General features: G+C 42.4%; 1 protein-coding gene across 1 annotated transcript in view; it reads left to right on the forward strand.

Annotated features, from left to right (window-relative positions):
- The window catches only part of MRPS27 (mitochondrial ribosomal protein S27), an 87,938-nt gene extending 72,489 nt beyond the window's left edge, over window positions 1-15,449 (forward strand). Inside the window, exons 6-11 of the mRNA XM_008691313.2 lie at window positions 589-667; window positions 3,538-3,653; window positions 7,436-7,538; window positions 9,661-9,803; window positions 11,661-11,831; window positions 14,214-15,449. Coding sequence (XP_008689535.1) covers window positions 589-667; window positions 3,538-3,653; window positions 7,436-7,538; window positions 9,661-9,803; window positions 11,661-11,831; window positions 14,214-14,453 — 852 coding nt within the window. The 3' untranslated portion in view covers window positions 14,454-15,449. The remainder of the gene's footprint in view (window positions 1-588; window positions 668-3,537; window positions 3,654-7,435; window positions 7,539-9,660; window positions 9,804-11,660; window positions 11,832-14,213) is intronic.
- The last annotated feature ends 2,102 nt before the right edge of the window (window positions 15,450-17,551 follow it).

Here is a 17,551-nt window from a genome sequence, read left to right on the forward strand (position 1 = left end):
AGATGATGGATGTGTTAACTAACCTTATTGTGATCGTAATCATTTTACAGTGTATATGTATATTAAATCATCATGTTGTACACCTTACGCCGACATGATGTTTGTCAATTATAGATCAATGAAGTTGGAGAAAAAAATAAAGACCAGAAAATGCTACATAATGTGATAATGTGTACTTCTCGTGAGAGTCCATTTTTGCATTGATAGTCTTACCTTATAAAAAGAATTGCTGAATCAGTGGAGTATCAGGGTGGGGGGTATTTTTGTTTTTGTTTTCTTTTGTTATTTTGGGGTGTTTTTCTTTTTTAACCTTGATAAGGTATTAGAATTGAGCTTTATTTTTCACATATCAGTTGTCTTGTATCATATACCCACTCACAACTTTCTTACCCTGACCAAGTTCCAATTACCAAACCTCATGAGTCACAGCTTCTATTTCACTGTCACAGATGCTGTAAAATGATAGTCAGATATCTTAAAGCTAATGGTGGCAAGTTTTATCATGAATAATGCATAGGCATATATTATAAACTGAGTGAAAGTGGATATTTTTCTCTTATTTTCCTTTTATTTTCATTACCATTACAGGTCCAGTATGGAATTTTTCCAGATAACTTTACATTCAATTTATTGATGGATTATTTCATAAAGAAAGAAAATTACAAAGGTAAGAAACCAGACCTGAGTCCATTTATAATGGGGCTTTAGCTCTTAAAGGGAAGTAAGTATGGGCAATTTCCCTTATTTTATTTCATAATGACATCTCTTTACATCACTCTTTCTGTCAGAAATAGATGTGTGTTGATTTACCGTACCACTTGGCCAGATAGGACAGTCATATCCAGGGTTTTTTTCCTCTGAGTTTCTCAAGTTTATTTGTTCATGCCTCCTTGTGCAAAGGACAATGAATTTAGTTAAGCAATAAACCTACCTTGTAAGACTATGAAATCAGTTGATTTCCTGGAAAGATCAGTACCCTTGCTATAAAGAAAAGTCCTTTTACCTCCCCAGGCTTTTGTTTCTTCATCTATAAAATAAGTGGATGGGTACTCTCAGATCTCTTTACCCCCCCCCCCCAAATTCCTTGATCCTGTGCAGTTAATTTGAAGTGACTCTTCACTTCCACTACAATAAGGGAGTCCAAGGAAAGATGCGTGGCAGCAGACTGTATAGAGGAGTGAGGTGGACCCCAGCTACTGTCCATGGGTTAGGGAATCATATGACAGCATGCTTGTGCTCCTGGCTCTGCTGACAGTGAAGAAGGAAAGAGGAGCCTTGCCATTGTGTAGAGACACACACTGGCTTTCCCATTCCCCCATTTCATCCTCAGGCTTGGTACTGAGGAGCCACAAGGGAGCTACGTTAGGGTAGCTACTACCCCAGACACGTGGATATGGACTGGTGGGCACTTACGCATTTATGAAGTCTGAGATTCCTGCCATTGGGTTCCATCCCCTCATCCCTTCACCAGTGGCCTTTCCCACTGCATCTGTACTCGGTGCTTAGGCTAGGGACTGGGCATTCCTTCCCTGAGTGTGGCCACCTTTCCCCTTTCTCTCCTCTGGATCTCTGCTTTCTCTTCTCTCTCAAAAGGCTTGCACTTGTTGACTGCCAAAGAATATTTGCTATATGTTATTTTTTGAAATGTCAGTTATCCCTTGTCTATTTCTTATTCAGTTTTAAACCTATATTTCCTGAATTCAAGTGAAAGAGAATTAGCTTTTCTATGGTTCCGAATCTATGCTCCATGAACATCAGATTTAATAGTGTATCATTGGAGAATTATTAGAAGCCGTTTTCTCCCTGCCCTCTCTCTTTAAAGGGCATGTTGGAAGGGTCAAAGGACTTTTTTTCCCCTAAATGCAGAGTAAATGTTTAATATTGAGGATTTCTAAAAATAAGGTTTTAATGAAGATTATTATCATTTACTGCAAAAATTTAGAAAGTATTATACTTTTTATTGTTAATAGGATAGAAAATATCAAAGTACATAAATGAATATGGAGGAAAAGTTAATTAATTATACAGGACAATCTAATTTCACTTCCCAAGCTGAATGAAATACAGAATATAAATAAAAGACAAAGTAATTTTGATTTATTTTTCATGTATAATTTTGAATTCAGTAATGAACAGTTGAAAAACCAGATTTTTTTTTTAACCTGGATTTTTAGCTTTTATTGTTTTAAAATACTGGTTTGTTTGGAGTTGCTGTTTGTTTTAAATCTCTTCCAGGTCCTTATTTGCTACTGACTTAGTAGATGACTTTCTGGTCTATCTCAGCTTCCCCATTTGCAAAAAGAATATAGAAGTTCTTGCCTATGGCCTCATTTAAAACCATGACAACATGCACAAAGCCAGCTGGCTAGGAACAGCTGCAAGTCAGTGCTAACTCTTATAATTATGATTATATGCAAAAATTGGTTAACACAGCAACTTAGTTAGTCAAAAACATTTGTTGTGCCTGTTTTATGTGCTGGTACCATATTTTAAACCAATATTAACATTCTCTAATTTAACAACAAATATTAAGGGAAAGAAATTGTCCTAACTTGATTTTCTTGGCTTCCATCTATGTTGTGGGATCTTAAGGGAAAATAAAAATTGCTCAAGGTCTGATCTGCTATGATCAGCATTCATGTGGCAACAAATATCTTATATTGTACTTTACAGTCAGGGGCTTATAATTTATGAATGAGCATTTTCCTTTCCAGTCTTTTTAAACTGGGCCTGATTATCCTTTTTATACTCATAAATTTTCTGTCTCTGAAATGCTACCTGGGATTTAGGATCATCTCTAGCATTTGTCTTCATTTGCCCCAACATGGAGAAGGTTCCAGAACATAGAATGGGGCAGTCAGCCTAGCTTCTGCTCTGCTTGTCGGGGTGACCTGAAAAATACATCTGCCTCCTTTCTGTATGCCTTAGCTCTTCCAGCTGATGGACATGATGCATTAAATTTGCTTCACAATTTATGAGGCATTTTTGTATGTACTATCTTGATGGACTATGCAATAGTTTTTTGGGTTTTTTTTTTTAAGATTTTATTTATTTATTAGAGAAGGCGAGCACGAGCTAGGGGAGAGGCAGATTCCCTGCTGAGTAGGGATCCCCGATGGGGGGCTCAATCCTAGGACCCTGAGATCATGACCTAAGCCAAAGGCAGACGCTTAACCGCCTGAGCCACCCAGTCACCCCTCCCATAGTCTTTTGAAGTAGATGGGACAAATGGTATTTTTTTCATCATCATGAGGATGATACTGGGAGAAGTTAAGAGAAATTAAGTGGATTATTCCATGTCCTTGAGAACGTTGGTGCAAAAGCGCCTGACTTAGTACATAATAGTAAGTACAACAGAAGCTAAAGACTTGGGAAAGATCTAGTTTGTGGAAGAACTGGGATCAGAGCTCACATTTTTTTGCTTCTTAATTTTGTTTTTCTATCATGCCCTACTTTTTAAGTTTATAGTTAAATACAGATTTGGTGATGTTCCCTAAAACTAATGCCCTTTCATTTCTACTTTGATCTTTTTGCCAGATGCTTTATCCGTGGTTTTCGAGATCATGATGCAAGAAGCCTTTGAAGTACCTTCCACCCAGCTTCTGTCCCTCCATGTTTTATACCATTGCCTGTCCAAGAAGACAGACTGCAGCGTAAGTGACAGCTGTATAGTGGTACTGAGAGCCCGGGAAGCCCGCAGTGCCTCTTCAGCAGGGAGGAGGTGGCTGGAGGAGACCCCTGCCCGCAGAATCTGATATGCGGCTTTGTGGCCCCCGAACAGCCAGGAATAAGTGCTCCTTCTGTACATTTTAGTTTCCAGTTTCTGACAGAGTGGAGCTGGGTGTCCCTCCACTTGAGAGAATCTCAAGTGAAAGTCCTTATGCACGTCTTGAAACTTGAGCTAGGCTGAACGCCCCTCAGACGTTCAGAAATGGGTAAGTGATCGGCAGTGACAGTTGGACCCGCGTATCAAAGAAGCAGTGAGGCGGCTCACTGACCAGGACCTCAGGCATTCAGCGTCGATTGTTCGGTTGGCATCATTATTTTCCTGCGGTTGCTCTGGTCAGTCCAGAATACCAAGTTTTGGTTTCCTCTCTTAGGTTAGGCTATTAGTCATTGTTTACTGTTATCCTAAGAATAACAACAGTTAATAACAGTAATAACTAATATTGAAATAGTACCTACTTTACACCAGGCTGCGTTCTTGGTGTCTTAAATTTATTAATGCATTTAATCCTCACAATTCTATGTGGATGAGACGACTGGAGCACAGAGATGTTACGTAATAGCTGCCCGGCTCATAGGGGACAAAGCCACCTGGGGAAGCCTGGCAGCCTGGCCCTGCAGTCTACCCCTCAACTCACATGTAACATCAAAAAATACTAGTTTGAGTAGGAACTGAAAAGGACATCTAATCCAGCTCGCATTCAAAAGAATTTATGGTGTGTTTTGCTTTTCTAAAATGGGGGTCATAGCCTATGGCATACCTCACATTCATTAGTTCATTAAATTTATATTGGGCAATGACTGCCTTCCATACATTGCCAAGTACTAGTTATACAATAGTAAACAAACATTCCCTGCTTCCAGCCAAAGAACAATACAGGCATTCAAAGCAAAACAAAACAAATACATGAATATAAAACTATAACTACAATGAGCACTAAAGACCTCTCTTATGACAAGCGTATATTTTAGGGAGTTTTTGCTTGTATTCTAAACTTAGGTTAGGAATGGCTTCTTTGAGGAAATATTTCTTGAGTTAGTATTTGAAAGATGAATAGGAATTAGCTGGCTGAAGAGAGGAAGAACAATCCAAGAAGAGGAATTAACACATGGAAAAGCTCTGTGGGAGAAAGAACGTGGTGAGCAGAAAGGGGCTGAAAGAGGATTGGAAGACAGTGTAGATGCAGCAGAGAGAATGGTAGGAATGGTGTGGGGTGAAGTAAGGTTGGAGAACGTAAATCATGCTAAGCTGTGTTTGTGCATCCTAAAAATAGTGAGCAGCCATTGAAAAGTTTTAAGCAGAAGGGGTAACATGGTCTGGTTCGTGTTTTGAAAAGATGCATCTGGCTATAATGTGGGTAAGAGATCAGATTGGGGCCATGATGGCTTATGGTCAGGGTGCTTGGGAGACTACCATGGTTGTCTGAGCAAGAGGTAGTGGTAACCTGGGGAGCAGAATGTCTGGAGTTAGGAGTAGTAGCCAGTGAACATATTTGGGAGGCAGATAACACGATGGGGGACTGTATGTGGAGGCAGGGACATACAGGTGAAATCTTTCCTCCTCAATTTTTGACTCGTGTGTCTGGATGGAAAGGTTGCCATGTGTTTATAAAGGGAACTCTAGAAAAAGACTGGGCTTTATGAGGAAAATCAGTAATTTGGCTAAGAACATGTTGCATTTTGAAATGCCTTTCAGACAACCAAGAGATTTCATGAGAGAAATTGGGATCTTCCTGGAAAAATCTGGACTGGAGATATAATTTATACATCTAGGTGTAAATTTCTACAGATGAGCCATAGAGCGGAAAGGGAAATCAGGAATGCTTTGGGTCCCAAAAACCACAGAAGGAGAGTGGTTTACAGTTTAGAATGCTTCTGAGAGGATAGGTAAGGTGAGGACTTTTAAAAAGTTCATTGAATTTAGTGGCCTGAAGGCACTAAATTGTAACCTGTGTTTCCATGGAATAATGGAGGAGGAAAGGAAATTGGAGTGGATTATGGAGTGAGTTAAAGGTGCAGAAAGGAGACAGCTGGTGTAGGCGAGTGCTTTGGGTTATCTAACAGTGAAGGGGAGTGGAGAGAGGAGTGGGAGAATGAGGATGGCTGCATTAATGGGAAAGGCACAGCACAAGGTGGGAGAACCTTGTGGACCCTGGTGCAATAGCACCTGATTTTGTCCATAATAGTACGTAGAATAGAAGCTGCGGGTTTGGGAGAGACCTGATCTCTTACGTTAACACATAAATAGCTTCTCATATAAGCGTCTGTGGTTGTATTATTCTCAGACAATCATCAAAAAAATCTGTAAGACGTTCATTTGTTTGTTTTCATCCATCTTTTTTAAAAGTCCCTTCAGAAGTGTCATTGTTCCGGCCAGCATCACTGCCCCGGCTCAATTCCTAGAGCAGCAAGGATACCGCTCTTCTGGCTTTTTGCCCTTTTGCATTTTGATACCATAGGTCATGTTTTTCCCTAAAAAAAAGAAAAAAGTTTAAGGCTTCCTATTTATTATTCACTGGGTCCCTTTTCATGCAGTTTATGTGGGGGAAAATCAAACCTTAGGGTGATTTGCTTTTGAAAGTGAAATGCCCCGGTCCTCAATTACCAGCTCTTTTACTTATCTGTACTACACAAGTGCCTGGGGAGGCTTTGTTTTTCTCCCAAGATCTTTGCTTTTTTCAAAGGTTTAGAAAACCCTTAAGAAATTCCACTTGTACCGCACAAAGGCCATTCCCAGTAAGGAGGTTTGGATGCCCATTAACACCTGGGGTGCCTCCCTTATACTTAGCTATGATTGTAGCCTGTATGCCTCATTCATTCTCTGCTTCCTCTCCGACCTCTGACTGCAGAGACCAGTGCAGGGCATTCGGAGCTTTGTTCTTTATTTTCAAGCCTGAACAAGAGCTCTGGCCAGTGTGTACTCATAGGGCACCAAGAAGATCACAGCTCATTGTCCGGGGAGCTGCCAAGGCTGTCCCCTGAGCCTAGTGTTTACAGCGTGCCCCCATCATTGCTATTACTACTCTGCAGCAGGCTTAGCAGTGCTTGTATTTTTGCCCCTTTCCCCCCACGTCCCAAAAGGCTCCAATTTTACTGAAATGTAATTTTGCACCCTGGGTTGAAAGAAATGATCACTAAGTGTTTCAGATTGTCCAATTTATTTTTAAGAGGCACAAATCTATCTAAAAACAACCTAATAGTTGTATGTATTTTTACACTGTGAAGTAGAAGGAGTCTTATCATTGCTGAATTGTTTAAAATTCAAAAGCATGCCCCAGCATGTCGTAGCAATGTGAGTGGATATTGGGCTGACAGCATGTGTGATCTTTATTGATTGTCTCAAGGCAGTGTTGGTCCAGAGTGTGCTCTTTATTTTTGTTTTGCTTTGCTTTTCTAATTGCAAAAGGAACTCTTATTCATTGCCAAAAATGTGGAAAATAATGAAAAGTGTAAGGGAAAAAACAAAATTGCTCAATATTTCCAGAAATCCATTAACAGAAAGTGTTTCTTTTCTGTATTAGTCATTAAACATAAATATGTTTTATTTATAAAATTAGGATTATAATGCACCTATAGCCTTGTTATTTTGCTTTTTTTTTTTTTTTTTTTACTTAATACTACAGCATGTTTTTCCCCCTATTAAAAATCAAATTTTTGCATAAAGCATTCTTTGCTTGGCTGGACCATGATCTGTTTTATTCTGTTGCAGTGGGAAGAGGAGAGGAACTTCGGTGCATCCCTATTACTCCCAGGCCTAAAACAAAAGAACTCAGTGGGGTTGAGTTCCCAGTTGTATGGGTATGCACTTCTTGGTAAGCTAAGTGATCCTTACAAATATTGTTCTTCATGGATAGAACTGATGCATTCTTCTACTTTGTAATAAATTTTTAATTTGATTTCAGTGTACCAGTGAAATTCCAATACAGCTTTCATTTTTAGACATAAAAATAGACCTTGATAGCCTTACAGTTATGGGATAATACCTTAAGAGCCAGTAAAGAGGGTCCTAAAACCTGTTACTACCGGCAAGGTGAAAACTAGTTCTGGTGGCTTTGGATTATATTTAGTGGTAATCAGTGTGAGGAAGGGATAAAGAAAAGTTCTGGCCCTCTTTTGGGAGAACCAGCCAGTAAAAACTTTCCCAGTACTAACAAAGATTTTTGTGTCTCTTTTAGACCTAAAGTCCAGGAGGTAAGAAATTAAGAGCTAGGGCTGAACTCATATCCTTGATATTGTTTTCAAGTGAGCGAAGGGACACTCAGAGAGTACATCTAGTAGCACTTTGGGGAAGCAGAGACACTCATTGGTACAATGTGACTGTTCCATGCTGGGGGATGGTTGCTTTACTGTGATGCCCTGATTGCACTGAAAGTCAGGTCAGGAGGACGAAGCCTTGGAACCTGGGTTGTGTGGAATCAGGGCAAATAGCATCCAACCTAAGTGTGCATAAAATGTGTCCTGATTTACAGAGGTCTGTTAAATGCATGTTGTTTCACCGTTCTTCCATTCTCTGTCTTAACTAGGCAGGCGTTTCAGAAGGCACCTTCTCTTGACCATACACTTCTTTGACCTACCTTTGTTTTATGAAAATCATCAAAGTTTTAGCAGTTTTGAAATTGATCTTCACCAACAAAATGTGGTGTGGCCTTCTTGAATGCTGATTCTGATATAGACTGATGGAGGGAGAGGAATTTCAGAGTTCATCAGCTGGCTATCAGACTAGCCAGAATTGACCACTCCTTTTAAAAACCGTTTTCTCTTATATGCCATCTACTTTCTTGCTATTGACTTACATGTTGTGCCTTTGCCTTCAAGTGAGCATTCAGGACTATTAGACTGCACAAATTGTTGAGGGAGTTGTCAGGGCTAAGAAAACGTATGCTGTCACTGCTGTTTCTGTGAAGAGGCCCTGGTGCTTTGGAACTGGCAGCCGTCAGATCAAAAGCTCTTTGCTCTCACCGTGTTATGTGCTATGCAGCCTCACTCAACCCCAATGGAAGCAGCTTCCCAGAATGTGACTGCAGTCTAGTCCCAAGCATCTTAAAAGTCTAAAATTAGCTGCCACCTGATAAGCTTTGTCTGTTTATGTCCTGCTACAGCCTCCCCAAATCCTCCTTCCCAGGAAAGATAAGTGAAGGTGGCTTTAAGACCTGGCAGCTCAAGGTGACTTTGGCCATTAGTGCAGAGAGGGCTTCTGTTCCATAGGAACACAGAGACAGCCCCTCGGCCCACCCGAGGACCCTGCTGTCTAGTGTCCACATCTTGAGCTCCAGCTGTGATGGTTAGAGGTATGAAGGAAAACATTCATGTCCAAAGATCTGAAAAGGATAATGAAAGCTTTCTGATTTAAGTGCTGAGGAAGCTCAAATAAAGGAAAGAAGAATAAAATGAGATTTTTTTTTTTCATAAGGACAGTTGATGGGGTGTTTTGGAGCATTTTGAAAAATGTCAAACATTTGCTGGCAGGGAAAGTTGTCATATGTTGACAAGATTTCCAATGTAGGAGAATTGTGGGATTTCTTTTTCTGAGGAAGATTTTGTTCTTGAAACAAAAATAGTATTTCAGTTGTTTGACTTGTTTTATAAGGGTAGTTACACTTAAAGAGACAGCTATATCAGCCTCTCTCAATTTCCGTCAGCCCTATGATTCATACATCCTCCTGATAATTTCCACCAGCCCAAATGAAAAAGAAGAAAAGCATATTCGTACAAGTTTGTATTAAAAAACAGGTTCAGTGAATTTCACCATATTCTTCATCATCCATCTGAAATGACACCAAGTCGCTGGATGGAATGAGGCTCTTGGTACAGATGTGAAATGATTTCCATTTCTAGAGCTGCCAGGTTCATGTTCACTTGTGCTTTCAAGTCCTCAATCTCAAACATAGTGGGAAGCCACGGATGAAGCTTCTTCGTTGTTCTTTTTGGCCACAGGAAAGGTGGAGCTGCAGCGAGGGCTGCGGGCTGTGTACCATAACATGCCTCTGCTGTGGCAACCCGGCTACCTTGACAGAGCCCTTCAAGTGATGGAGAAGGTGGCCTTGTCCCCGGAGGATGGGAAGCTGTGTGCAGAAGCGGTATGTCCCTCGGCCCTAAGTCAGTGTGCTTTAGCCATCTCCTATTCCTCGTCGGCCAGCCTGTGAATTTGTTTGCGTTGTCTTCCCCCTCCCCCTACTTTCTGTACTTCTGTAGAATCATGTACTCATCCAGTTGAAAAGGAATGAAAAACCACACACATTCTCAGTGTTACTGACAAAAAGTAATAGAGAATAAGATGAATGTTGATTCTATAGCTCACTATCTAGGAGGAAAACTATCCCTCTCCCCTGAAATTGAAACTGAGCTCAATAAAATACTGCCCACTCCCCTAGTCAAATCTCAGTGGGAGCTCAAAAGAAGTTAGTATTTCCTTTTTAATTTTTGGCATTTCTGTGCCCTTTAGTCCTGGGAGACTACATGGCAATTATATTCACCCGTAAAAGCCTTCAAGAAATGAACCTGGGGATTAGAGAAAGTACAGTCTTGTTTTGCTTCCATTAAACCATTCTGTGGTGAAAGCATGGTGCTGGGGCAATGTGGATCAGATGTTCCTCTCAGAGTTCTAAGGGGTTCACTTTGCCTGGACTAGGCAGCTGTCTTCCCACCAGCCCCAGTGTGCATCTCTCCGTCAGCAAGGACTCTTGACGCTATGAAGCCACTAGACTTAGCTCAGGCTACAGGGAATGTAGCATCTTAGAGCCACATGAAAGCCTTATGCCTTACAGACAGCCAGTGTCCACTCTTATCCAAGCAGCTTATGTCATAAGAGGGAGGCCTAGATGGGTGTTGGTTGTTGCATTACCGGGATGTAAAAGTTAACTTTGAGCTCATTTTTGGTATTGTCTTGACCCCAATCACTAGAACTCAGTCCTTGGCTTCATTTTAGTCATGAGATGTGCATGTCTGGTGCCTGTACTGACCAGATACTAATGTCTAGTGAATCATCATGTTCTTTGGCAGACATTGGGAACAGAACATACACATTCCTAAACATGTATTCATATTTAACCCTGCTATAGTCAGTGCTAGTGATCAAAAACACAATATTATATATAAATCCTTTGCCAGGGAAATAGTCCTTCCAATCTGAGCCAGATTTGCATTCTCTGTGATCTGTCTTAATAGGAATGTGATTCAGATGTCAGCAAGAATGGAATGTATGTTGGTTTTGGGCATAAGGTATTAATGGCATTAAAGGGCATTATCTGGATTTTTGTCCTAAGGCTACATGGTCAGAATTAATTGGTATCCAAGGAGGTGCTAGTGCAGGCCTTGAGGTTGTAGAATCGCTTGACGATTAGGCTCTCTGGGTCGAGGGAAGGTGTGCCCCAAAGTGAATGTGGTGGGGGAGAGAGGCCAAAACAAAAAGAAACCCTCTGTTTTACAATTTACTTACTTCGTAAGTCCCAGCAGTCACCTTGGTAAACTGCACTCACATGTGCCTGTCGGGTGTCTGTCAGCAGCTATGTAGGTTGTGCGGCTCCCTCATTTATAGATGAATAAAGGCATGGTGGTTCTCTCCTTCTCCCAATTCCAAACCGGTTGAGGAAGACGGCATGCAAGAGGGAATACTTTGAGGCCCCATCGAACATAATTCTTGGATTTCTCCCTGGTGGACTAAAGGTGAAATCCGCTGCCGCGGTGCTGATCAATGCACAGATGATTCTGAGCTTGCTTGTTCGCACCATGTGTTTTGTGCCAGGTTGTCCCTGCCATCCGCTGGGGGACTTCTGACGTAAAATCGGATAACCACGTCTCTCTCCGATAATTTTATAAGAGAAGGAGTTCACGAGTTTGCAGATCCCAGTTGTTCCTTCCTTTCCCTTACCCAGCCGCTCTTCGAGGTGTGTTTCAGGGCCCCAGGATGTTTAGTCCTGCCCCTTTCCCTTCCACAGCTGGGTGTGCTGGACAGAACGCTGAAGGCTCTGACTGCTCCGGCCCCCGTGGCTTCAGACGAACAGCCCCAAGAAGGGGAAGACAGCCGGGCCTCAGAAGACCTGCTGGAGCAGCTGGACATGGAGGAGACGGAGCAGTCCAAGCTTCCCCGGTACCTGGAACGGTTTAAGGTGCGTCGTAGCGGAACTGAGTCCCTCTCCGCTGGGCCTTAAACATGCTTCTCGGCCATGGTGACAGACAGGCAGTCCTTTCGTGCATCACTGTCACACACACAGGCTTGAGAAACTGACATTGCAAATGAGGCTTCAAACAGGAAGCAGTCTTAAAAGAAACAAATGGAATTTTTATGTTCCTTTTTGTACGTGGGCTAATCGGTACCAGTTTTGTTCACTGGGGCAGCATGTCATTATCATGATATGTCTGATAGGTGAGTACTAGCTTGCCGCCTCGGAACAGTTGCCTGACTCCAACCCCAGGTGGAAAGGATCTGGTCATTTCTCCATATTGCAGTCATGTGCTTGGTAACCTGGAAGCCCAAGTGGAAATTAGCCACATTCAAGTACGATGATCAGATGCAGGCATCTTCTGTTGCTCGGCTTTGTGTCGTGCTCTCTGGCCCTTTGAATACGTTTTTGGACTGCATGCAAGATGTGAACAAGTTTCCACTGTTTCTTTTCCAAACAGTCCCGAGTGCTCAAGCTGCCTTTGGTAGTTTTCAACTGCATGCCCCAAAATACTCTGTGATCTGCATGAGGGAAGAAGAGCTGTTTGCAGGTTGACCCCTTGGCCTTTGCTTTGCTTTGTTTCTTGTCTATGTAGTGCAAAGAGAAAAATATGCTGCCTAAGAATTCTTTGTATGAACTTTCCCATCCATGCCAGCTGACCTTGTGTATCATTTTGGGGCAGAGAGGTGTCATTTTGCCTGATACTGACATGTAGATCTGTTAGGTAATGCTAGGGAACCAGCTATGGGATGCCTCTGTCCTCGTGTTCTAAGGCTCTTCTGTACTTGCAGCTGCTGTTCCTCCTCCTAATTCTGTAAAGTCATTTTTCAAGGTCCCTCTTTTAGAATTTGAGAACTGAGAAAGGTTGATCGATGTAGGTACACAGAGAATTGACGGTTAAGAATTTATATACTTACCGGTTCCTCTTAACTTTGCAGATTAGAAAAGGCTAAAAAAACAAACAAAAAATACTGCTACAACACTTCTAAAGATGACTACTTCTTCCTCTTGTTATATGTTTAATCTCAGAGATTAGAAATCTGTCCTACATTAAATTCTCATTATTCTTCTACACATGCATTTTTTTCGAAAATCAGTAAAAAGAGACAAATATTTATCGGCTGCTAGCTGCGTGTTAGGCATCAGTGCATTTCATTCATCTTCACTGTAGCTCCACGTGGTGGATGCTGCTTTTCCTGTGTTACATGACACCAGACTGAGAGGAACTGGCCCATGAGTGACTAATTTGGGATTTGAACAAAAGTTTGCGGAATCAGATTTGAGTCCTTACTCTGGTGTCCCAAGCTGTCTCCTTGGCCCCAAACCACATAGAAAGTGACATCAGAAAGAAAGAATTTTCATTGTACATTTCTTTTTCTTCCTATTGCCTGATTTTTATTAGTCTCAGGTAATTTGTTAGGGGTCCATTTTTACAGGACTGACCCATCACACTAGGCCTCTAACCACTCCTTGACGTCCTTCCACCCCCTATTGGTTCAGGCCTCATCACCTATGCCAGCAAATTAATTGCATTTGTTTTTGGAACATGGGGATGTGTGGCATAAGCTACAGCTGGAGCCATAAGTGGCTCTCTCTTGATGATCTACATCTTGAAGCACTTAAGGAGATCAGTGTTTTTAGTACTTGACTTCTCCAGGAATATAATACCGCCCAAACCAAGATGCCATTTCAGATAGAGCCGTAAGCAGTCAGTTTGGAAAGGCTGACCTGTAAAGGAGCACAGCAGGTGGAAGCTTATAATAGTGCGAGCACTCATGGGAGCTGTTTAGCATGCCATTAGTAGAAAATTCTTGAAATGATTTCCATCTGTTGAAAGGAACCCTGGTTAGGCAAACGTTTATCTCCATCATTCTGAAGGAAAAGGTAGGGACGGGCTTGCTCCCCTTGATCAGCTGTTTCTGCCATTTTGTGTGCGTCTTAGAGTTCTTTGCTCTGGGAGTTTGCTGCTTGGTTTGGTGCAAGTCAGAGCAGAAATGTAGATTTGTTAGACTTGTGCTGTCTTTGTGATTAAAACAAGAAATGACAGAGAATCATAGCATATGGAGTTCCATTTACTGTTTGTGAGTGAAGGCAGAGAAATCACATGTGGTGCATCGTAGCAAAATTGCTGGACTGAAAGAAAAGGGGGCAAACGCTCACAGTGTCTGCATGAAAGGCAGCATGACAGGTTCCCAATAAAGTGCCTTTTCCTGCAAGCAGAATGTGTGGAGATTTTTCAAGTGACTTAATCTCCTTTCCTCTTTGTCTTCTCCCATCTGCACCCTCCTTCTCACCCCCATCTCCTCTTTTTTCCTTTGTTTCCAACAGGACTTGCACTCTAAGCTTGAGGCCCTGGGCAGAGTTGAGTCAGAAAGCCTTTTGACTCTGACCACCCAGCTTATCAAGGAACAGCTCCCCACCTGTGAAGCCGAGGACATCGCAGCCTATGAGCAGAAGCTGCAGCAGTGGCATCTGGAGCGGGTACACTTGATTCAGAGGGAGCAGGAGCAGAGGGAGAGGGCAAAGCGGGAGCACGAGGCCCGGAAAGCCGCAAAAGCATCTGCCTAACAGGCCCGGGGAGCCCCAGCCCCCACCACAAGAGCTTCACTAGCCCCGTGCTGGGACTCACAGTGACTGTGATGGCAGCTTCAGCCTCCTCTATCCTCCCTCTCCTTTTCCTAAAGCAGGCTGTTTGTGGTATCAGAGCCACAGTTTTCAAGTATTGAGGCGCTGTGACTTCCATCACATTCCGAGAAGGGCTGCAGAACTGTGAGTGGCAAGTGGTCAGACTGAAGCCCCAGCTAAACACCTTAAATAAGGTGCACTCGAGGCTTATGGTGGGGTGTCTGGGGTCAGGGATCAAAGTTGAATGTTGAAAATTCCTGATCCATAGCAGTGGTAGAGGGAGAGGCCGTGGTTGAACAACCCGGTGTCGAGCACAGGCTTTTGAGTGGTCTCTCTCCCCAGTGGCAAACTCTTTGGCCCGGGCGTCATCCCCCTCCATGTCCTCCGGCCTGAGCTGTGGGATGCCCACACGTCTCACCTTCTCCTTCCCCCATGTCTCTTCCCTGCAGACCTGAACTTGGGAGAAATTGAGGACAGGAGTGAACACAACACCACAAATCCACTGGCTTTCAAATTTCAGGCACCCACGGTGACATTTTTAGAATGGAAGGGCTTCTGAGGAGAAAGCTAGCTTTAGCTCTGAAGCCTCCTTGGCTTGGCTTCTCCATCATGTTGGGGTAACTTCTTTCCAGAGCATTCTCAGCTCCTTCCTCGAGGTAAAGTGAGCCTTTTGTGTCCATACATGCACACATGTACAACTTGTCAACACACATTTCAGTTAGAAAAGTAGGAGAAAACGAGAGGCAGGATGGGGCTTGTAGTGCATAGGAGACATGCGTGATTGTGCACCTGTCAGGAGGTGGAAATTCCTTCCTGACGTTTCTCTGTGAAAGGGTTCAGGGGCAGCTCCTGCTTGCTGTGTAATTTTGCCTTTAAGTACTGTTATTCAACGTTGTGCTCTTTTATCAAGAACCTCTGGAAATAAATGTTCTGTGATTCTTTTGGTGTATTCTTTGTCTTTTAGGGAAGGGAGGAAGAGACGAAGTCACACCGTCAATATGGTTAGCCTGATTTTGAGCAACATTTTTTAACCTTCCTTCTTTATCAGACTTTGGCATTTATAACCACCACCGTAACCATTACCATGTATTGAGGACGAACTGTGTGCCAGCAACTCAAGCACCCTGTGAGGGAGGTAGGAGTAACCCCATTCTTGAATGAGAAAACAAACTAAGTGGCTAAGGTGAGGCCGGCATCGCTCCTCACCTGGCGTGCTGACCTCCAGCCTTACCCGCTGTCCACATCCAGCGCAGGGCCTCGTGGCTAAGCAAAGCAAGACCAGAAGTCGCGATATTTTGGTTTATCAGGGGCAGGGCTTTTTCATCCACTCCCTTATTGTATCAAGAGGAAGGTTCAAGATGAATCAGAAGGCCCCTTTTGGTCTGTTAGTTACTGACCATCATGGCACAAAGCATCATGTTAATACTGCAGCTCATAATTTGGCCTTCTTTTTCCTCCCCATCTGTCCCTGTCGCACTTGATTTCCAGTTTTTACCAGAGTGGGGAGCATGAAAACTCCTGCTGAGCAACAGCACAGTACCTGACTCTGCTGCTCTTGGGGCCACGCTGCCCTGGCACCAAACTTTGCATCGTGTTTTCACACCTTCTAGCCGGCCGTGGCTATCAGATGTGTGTGTGGGATTTTTGTTGTAGATTTTCCATGTACTCACAGGCCCTGAAAATTAGTTTATAAAAGTCATTTTTTCACTACGAATGAATTAGCATCTCATGAATAGAGGCCAGAAATACTGCTAAACCTCTCAGTGCACAGGGCAGGCCCATGACAATGGAGTACCTGGTCCAAAATGTCAGTAGTGCCAAGGTCAGAAACCTTGGCTGAGGGCGTATAAGCAGGGCATCCACAGGCATTTTTGTGGTGACGTAGATGAGACTCAAGAATAATGTTTGTGCAAATGGCTCATTTATAAATGGCATTTCTCAAGCTAGAAAAATAATTAACATTTAATAATTTTAATATTTAATTTAACTCTGTAATGAAATAACAGTTGTTTTTTATCTAAGTAAATGAGTATAAAATATGTAGTTAAATAGGGTGAGCTGTTATTCTTCCTAAACAAAGTCCATTGTGGGAAAGGATAAATGATGATGTAACAATTTTGCTGTCAGGCGATATGTAACTGGGACCAGGAGTCTTGAGTTCCAGAATGAAGCTGCTGTGATGTGTGCTCCAGTGAGTCAGTGGGGCTCTACACCATTGCACCCAGTAACCTCACAGGGAGTGGACGGTGAGGAAGGGATCAAGTTTGAGATGGGCTCAGAGGGCTTTGGCTATAGGGAATGAAAAGCGGAAAATGTGGTATGGTTGTATTTTCATTAAATGGTTACTAATAATCTTCAGAGCTGAACTTTTTAAACTCTGACAATGATAAGTTTTTAAAATCTTACTTTTGAAAATGGGGTAGGAGGAGTGCTTTTCAACATCATGATGTAAGGGGAATTGCCTTTTAATTCTAAATAACAGCTTCTTAGCTTGAAAATGACCTTTCCTTTCCCTGTTGAGTTGGCTGTTTTGCTAACGTCGCACACTGCCGAGAGGATGCTCTTACCGGTATGGTAACGAGGAGGTCCACAATAGCTGGTAGCAGTTACCACTTTGTTTAAGACAGTTACACTGAGGCTGTATGTTTACTATGTACGAATGTTAGGGATTCCAGATCTGAGCTGGATGTGTTCAGAAAACAAAGTTTATTCTTACAAGAAGCATCCAAAAATTAATTCCATTGTGGCTTTAAACGCTAGATCAAGGAATGCAGGGAAGATTTATAAAGGATTTCTAAGGGGTACCTTATATTCTCTAATGTACTCAGTGGTAGGAGAATTTCGCTTGCTTTTTTGGTTTCTACAATACTTTATCGCAGCAGAGTTCAAAATTTTAATCCTTAACCCCCCGCCCCAGGCTAATATGCCTAAAATAGTATGTAGAATAAAACCAGTGTCCATTAAAAGCTTCCACTGTTGGATATCAGTGTTTCCCGGGCTCTGGCTCATCATTGTACCCATCCTGATTACAAAATTTATAT

The sequence above is a fragment of the Ursus maritimus genome, unplaced genomic scaffold (genome assembly GCF_017311325.1).
Source record: "Ursus maritimus isolate PB19 unplaced genomic scaffold, ASM1731132v1 scaffold_5, whole genome shotgun sequence".
Lineage (NCBI taxonomy): Eukaryota > Metazoa > Chordata > Mammalia > Carnivora > Ursidae > Ursus > Ursus maritimus.